We start from the raw sequence: 7,500 nt of genomic DNA on the forward strand, positions 1-7,500 counted from the left end.
TATCCCAAAACTTTACAGTTAACTTAGTTTGACAATTATTAAGTTTGAGTATAGATCAGATTAACTTGTGTTTCCATATTGAGAGAAGACATTAATTCCTGCCGTTTTACATTTAAACATTAAGGGACAAAATATGTTAAGGTATAATTATGTGAGGGACCAATATGTACGTTACACCAGGGACTTTCAACCACTGTGCCGTGAGAGATCGTCCTTTATTTATTATTTATTATTTATGGAGTTACTGCAAATAATGTGCCATTGTTGAGCATCTGTTCCTGCAACGTGATGACTGGCAGAGAAATGAAATGCTGTTCTGTGTCAGTAGGTGGCAGTATAGCACAGTAATGACCTTGATGTAAGACAGTAGAATGACTGCCCCCTGGTGGCAGTGACAGGATGTCAGCAGTAGGGCCGAGATCATCGATGTAGGGCCGAGATCATCGATGTAAGCAGTAGGGCCGAGATCATCGATGTAAGCAGTAGGGCCGAGATCATCGATGTAGGGCCGAGATCATCGATGTAAGCAGTAGGGCCGAGATCATCGATGTAGGGCCGAGATCATCGATGTAGGGCCTAGATCATCGATGTAAGCAGTAGGGCCGAGATCATTGATGTAGGGCCGAGATCATCGATGTAGGGCCTAGATCATCGATGTAAGCAGTAGGGCCGAGATCATTGATGTAGGGCCGAGATCATCGATGTAAGCAGTAGGGCCGAGATCATCATCGATGTAGGGCCGAGATCTTTGATGTAAGCAGTAGGGCCGAGATCATCGATGTAGGGCCGAGATCATCGATGTAGGGCCGAGATCATCGATGTAAGCAGTAGGACCGAGATCATTGATTTAAGCAGTAGGGCTGAGATCATTGATGTAGGGCCGAGATCATCGATGTAAGCAGTAGGGCTGAGATCATTGATTTAAGCAGTAGGGCTGAGATCATTGATTTAAGCAGTAGGGCCGAGATCATCGATGTAGGGCTGAGATCATTGATTTAAGCAGTAGGGCCCGAGATCATCGATGTAGGGCTGAGATCATCGACGTAGGGCCGAGATCATCGACGTAGGGCCGAGATCATCGACGTAGGGCCGAGATCATCGACGTAGGGCTGAGATCATCGACGTAGGGCTGAGATCATTGATGTAAGCAGTAGGGCCGAGATCATCGATGTAGGGCTGAGATCATCGGCGTAGGGCGAGATCATCGACGTAGGGCCGAGATCATTGATGTAGGGCCGAGATCATCGATGTAAGCAGTAGGGCCGAGATCATCGATGTAAGCAGTAGGGCCGAGATCATCGATGTAAGCAGTAGGACCGAGATCATCGATGTAAGCAGTAGGGCCGAGATCATCGACGTAGGGCCGAGATCTTTGATGTAAGCAGTAGGGCCGAGATCATCGATGTAGGGCCGAGATCATCGACGTAGGGCCGAGATCATTGATTTAAGCAGTAGGGCCGAGATCATCGATGTAGGGCCGAGATCATCGATGTAGGGCCGAGATCATCGATGTAAGCAGTAGGGCCGAGATCATCGATGTAGGGCCGAGATCATCGATGTAAGCAGTAGGGCCGAGATCATCGATGTAGGGCCGAGATCATCGATGTAAGCAGTAGGGCCGAGATCATTGATGTAAGCAGTAGGGCCGAGATCATCGATGTAGGGCCGAGATCATCGATGTAGGGCCGAGATCATTGATGTGAGCAGTAGGACCGAGATCATCGATGTAGGGCCGAGATCATCGATGTAAGCAGTAGGGCCGAGATCATCGATGTAGGGCAGAGATCATCGACGTAGGGCCGAGATCATTGATTTAAGCAGTAGGGCTGAGATCATTGATTTAAGCAGTAGGGCTGAGATCATTGATTTAAGCCTGCAACAGTGATGGATACATTTCTAAAAAGGAAAAATGCAGATTTTGATCTGATTAGGCCACAATGTGGCATTTTGTAACATTTTTGGTTGGTGGTGTGCTGCGGCTCAACAAAGGTTGAAAAACACCTTGACTTACACCTCGGAAAGTACACAATGTACAATGAAAGGTGCATAGTTGTACCTTCAAGATGCATTTTTGTACTTTTATCTCTCCTGTTGTCCTCGTGTCATATTTGACCCATTTTCTAAAAGTTTCCACATCAGAAATTCAGGATTCTTTCAACCAAATTATCAAAGAAAATAACGTGGATGGTTCCCTACAACGCTCTTCACAAGTTAAATAAATGATAAGTCCACTACTTTCATTGAATTTGGGTGTTTTATTACATTTTATAGTATTTGGAGAAAAAAAATGACAAAAATGTTGGTAAAAAACACAACACAAACATCAACAAAATCAACAAAAAAATTGGGGGAAACAGTGTGCAAAAATGTCGCGAAGACAACACAAGGTTTAAGGGAACATTTGCTAAGTTTGTACCTTTGGGAACATAATGGACCTTTTTCTGACAGTGTATCCTGACTCATTGCAGCAGCTGAGAGCTGGCTACCACTTGGGGAACACATGACGAGCACATATGGACAAAACAAACATGCTAAATAAACATATATGTTTATTTTTAAAGCAGATTTTACATTACATTGTAACAATTTAACAATACGCCCAGTTATGACATCCAATCACAGACAGACGGTGGCGGGACGCCCCGACACTTAAAGTCAACCAAAATGTAACAGTGACCAATCAGAGCTGGACCTCCAGTCTGTTGAGACGCCTCTCCAAACACAGAAACCCAGATCAGTCACGCCGTCAAACGTTAAGACAGATTTCAGTAGATCAGTAGGTCCATTTCACCGTTTAAACAATGTGGAATACAACGTATAAAAGTCCAAATTTACACAAAACACGGCAATCAGTTAGTTAGCTGACATCACATTTATATACATGGCATTTAGGCAACCTTTTGCTATAGCAGTAGGCCTATATGACATCAGATGTAGCACCTAGCACCATTTAGGGGCCTATCGTGCACCCAGGGCAACTACGTACACCAACACATGTGTCATTCCTATTTTGCACCCGACGCACAGCAGACTTTTCCCTCCACAGACTCACGTCGGTAAATTAGGGAATGAACTTGCGAGAACTGGCGTGCGCCCATGGATGTATTAAGAGCGTGCGCCTAGCAAATCTGCCGTTATAATAGCAATCCGCCAAGGAACAAGCGCCTGCTTTTACAGGGAATGTGAGATAACGCTCTGATTGGTTTATTACACGTTACGTCCAAACCACCCCTATGAGTAATGTAGCTACTTCACACCAACCCAAGCAAGAGTCATTTATCCCGCCGGTATAATAGCAACAGCGCCCGAGATCCTCCCACAAACCTACTTGCGTTTGGTGTTTGATACTTTTTCAGATGGTTAAAATAGGGCCCTTAGATTCTGATCCATGAAGCGTAAACCCTCCGAGGTCGACTGACCCCGAGGTAACGGAGGTTTCTGCTCCGGGAGAAGACACACGGGTACAAATAACCTGAACCTGTTACAGAATATAGAAATATAGATTCATTTTACTCCATAATATATGATAACTATTTCTGCTTTACTCTCTCAGATCCATCCGTCCATCCATCCATCCAGATGAATAATGAAGTCCCTCCTCAGTACTTCCCCCAACCCCCCGGAGGCCCCTCAGCCCCCGGCTACCCTGCAGGTTTGTCACAGTTTAAAAAGGAATATTTGACACACACACACACACACACACACACACACACACACACACACACACACACACATACACACACACACACACACACACACACACATACGCACGCACACACACACACACATACGCACGCACAATCACACACACACACACACACACACATATGCACACACACACACATACGCACACACACATACGCACACATAGGCACGCACAATCACACACACACAACACACACACACACACACACACACACACACACAACACACACACATACGCACACACACACACACACATATGCACGCACACACACACACACACACACACACACATAAGCACGCACACTCACACACACACATACGCACGCAAAATCACACACACACACACACACACACACACACACACACACACACACACACACACACACACACACACACACACACACACACACGCACACATACGCACGCACACTCACACACACACACACACACACACACACACACACACACACACACACACACACACACACACACACATACGCACGCACACACACACACACACACACACATACGCACACATAGGCACGCACAATGAACACACACACAACACACACACACACACACACACACACACACACACACACACACACACACACACACACACACACACACACACACACACACACACACACACACACACACACACACACACACACACACACACACACACACACACACACACACACACACACACACACACACACACACAGATAGCCTACCTTGCAGCCATAGTTAAAAACAGTAATCAATAAATAGTAAGTCACTAAGTCATCTATGTGTCTATCTGCTGGTACTAAAGAGTCTTCTGTTGTTCTGAGTTTTGGGAGTTTAACCTTCGTGTTGTCTTCCCGTCGACCTGCAACTTTGGGTTTTTCTGGGTCAAAATTTAGACATTTTGTTGTTCTTTTTCTACACTTTTCTTGTTCTTTTTGTCGATTTGTATTCCATTTGTTTTGCCACTTTCTTTCCAATGTCTTTGTCATTTTTTGGGTGTTTTTTGTATTATGTTTTGTCAATTGTTTGACAATTGTTTTTGTTGGGTCCATCCATCCATCCATCCATCTTCATCCACTTATCCGGGGTCGGGTCGCGGGGGTAGCAGCTCCAGCAGGGGACCCCAAACTTCCCTTTCCCGGGCCACATTAACCAGCTCCGACTGGGGGATCCCGAGGCGTTCCCAGGCCAGGTTAGAGATATAATCCCTCCACCTAGTCCTGGGTCTCCCCCGAGGCCTCCTCCCAGCTGGACGTCCCTCCACCTAGTCCTGGGTCTCCCCCGAGGCCTCCTCCCAGCTGGACGTCCCTCCACCTAGTCCTGGGTCTCCCCCGAGGCCTCCTCCCAGCTGGACGTGCCTGGAACACCTCCGTAGGGAGGCGCCCAGGGGGCATCCTTACCAGATGCCCGAACCACCTCAACTGGCTCCTTTCGACGCGAAGGAGCAGCGGCTCTACTCCGAGCTCCTCACGGATAACTGAGCTTCTCACCCTCTCTCTAAGGGAGACGCCAGCTACCCTCCTGAGGAAACCCATTTCGGCCGCTTGTACCCTGGATCTTGTTCTTTCGGTCATGACCCAGCCTTCATGACCATAGGTGAGGGTAGGAACAAAAACTGACCCGGTAGATTGAGAGCTTTGCCTTCTGGCTCAGCTCTCTTTTCGTCCAACGGTGCGATAAATTGAATGTAATACCGCACCTGCTGTGCCGATTCTCCGACCAATCTCCCGCTCCATTGTCCCCTCACTCGCGAACAAGACCCCAAGGTACTTGAACTCCTTCACTTGGGGGTAAGGACTCATTCCCTACCTGGAGAAGGCACTCCATCGGTTTCCTGCTGAGAACCATGGCCTCCGATTTAGAGGTGCTGATCCTCATCCCAGCCGCTTCACACTCGGCTGCGAAACCGATCCAGTGAGTGCTGAAGGTCACAGGCCGATGATGCCATCAGGACCACATCATCTGCAAAAAGCAGCGATGAGATCCCCAGCCCACCGAACTGCAACCCCTCTCCACCCCGACTACGCCTCGATATCCTGTCCATAAATACTACAAACAGGATTGGTGACAAAGCGCAGCCCTGGCGGAGGCCAACTCTCACCTGAAACGAGTCCGACTTACTGCCGAGAACCCGGACACAGCTCTCGCTTTGGTCGTACAGAGATTGGATGGCCCTGAGAAGGGACCCCTCACCCCGTACTCCCGCAGCACCTCCCACAGTATCTCCCGGGGCACCCGGTCATACGCCTTCTCCAGATCCACAAAACACATGTAGACTGGTTGGGCATACTCCCAGGCTCCCTCCAGGATCCTTGCGAGAGTAAAGATCTGGTCTGTTGTTCCACGACCAGGGACGGAATCCGCATTGTTCCTCTTCAACCTGAGATTCGACTATCGACCGAACCCTCCTTTCCAGCACCTTGGAGTAGACTTTACCGGGGAGGCTGAGAAGTGTGATACCCCTGTAATTGGTACACACCCTCTGGTCCCCCTTTTTAAAAAGGGGAACCACCACCCCGGTCTGCCACTCCTTAGGCACCGTCCCAGACTTCCACGCAATGTTGAAGAGGCGTGTCAACCAAGACAACCCCTCCACACCCAGAGCTTTAAGCATTTCTGGGACGGATCTCATCAATCCCTGGGGCTTTGCCACTGTGGAGTTGTTTAACTACCTCAGCAACCTCCACCAGGGAAATTGACGACAATCCCCCCTCATCCTCCAGCTCTGCCTCTACCATAGAGGGCGTATTAGTCGGATTTAGGAGTTCCTCAAAGTGCTCCTTCCACCGCCCTATTACCTCCTCAGTTGAAGTCAACAGAGTCCCAGCCTTACTGTACACAGCTTGGATGGTCCTGAGGTGGCGAACGGTTTTCCAGAAGTACCTTGGTGCCGACCGAAAAGTCCTTCTCCATGTCTTCTCCGAACTTCTCCCACACACGCTGCTTTGCCTCTTTCACGGCAGAGGCTGCAGCCCTTCGGGCCCTTCGGTACCTTGCAACTGCCTCCGGAGTCGTCTGGGATAACATATCCCGGAAAGACTCCTTCTTCAGTCGGACGGCTTCCTGACCACCGGTGTCCACCACGGTGTTCGTGGGTTACCGCCCCTTGAGGCACCTAAGACCCTAAGACCACAGCTCCTCACCGCAGCTTTGGGATGCACGAAAACCTCCGCCGGAGGTGTGAGTTGAAAGTCTGTCGGACAGGGGCCTCCTCCAGACGTTCCCAATTTACCCGCACTACCCGTTTGGGCTTACCAGGTCTGTCCAGAGTCTTCCCCCACCCCCTGACCCAACTCACCACCAGATGGTGATCGGTTGACAGCTCCGCCCCTCTCTTCACCCGAGTGTCCAAAACATACTGCCTCAGATCAGATGAAACAATTATAAAATCGATCATTGACCTTTGGCCTAGGGTGCTCTGGTACCAGAGTACACTTATGAGCATCTCTATGTTCGAACATGGTGTTCATTATAGACAATCCATGACTAGCACAGAAGTCCAACAACAAACAACCACTCTGGTTTAGATCAGGGAGGCCGTTCCTCCCAATCACGCCTCTCCATGTGTCTCCATCATTGCCCACGTGCACGTTGAAGTCCCCCCAGCAGAACTATGGAGTCCCCGACTGGAGCCCCATGCCACGTGCCCGGCCGGGCTCCGTGGCAAACCCGGCCACCAGACGCTCGCTGACGAGCCCTCCATCTGGGCCTGGCTCCAGACGGGGGCCCCGGGCTTCCTCCGGGCAGGGTCACTTCATCCCTTCCTCGATTTTTCATAGGATT

At 49.3% G+C, this 7,500-nt stretch overlaps 1 protein-coding gene across 1 annotated transcript in view; it reads left to right on the forward strand.

Moving 5' to 3' along the window:
* LOC144513477 (uncharacterized) overlaps positions 1-7,500 on the forward strand; it is a 17,166-nt gene that overhangs the window by 3,832 nt on the left and 5,834 nt on the right. Inside the window, exon 2 of the mRNA XM_078244566.1 lies at positions 3,554-3,652. Within this exon, the coding sequence (XP_078100692.1) occupies positions 3,580-3,652 (73 nt within the window). The 5' untranslated portion in view covers positions 3,554-3,579. The remainder of the gene's footprint in view (positions 1-3,553; positions 3,653-7,500) is intronic.

This window comes from Sander vitreus, unplaced genomic scaffold (assembly GCF_031162955.1).
Source record: "Sander vitreus isolate 19-12246 unplaced genomic scaffold, sanVit1 ctg259_0, whole genome shotgun sequence".
In the NCBI taxonomy this organism is placed as follows: Eukaryota; Metazoa; Chordata; class Actinopteri; order Perciformes; family Percidae; genus Sander; species Sander vitreus.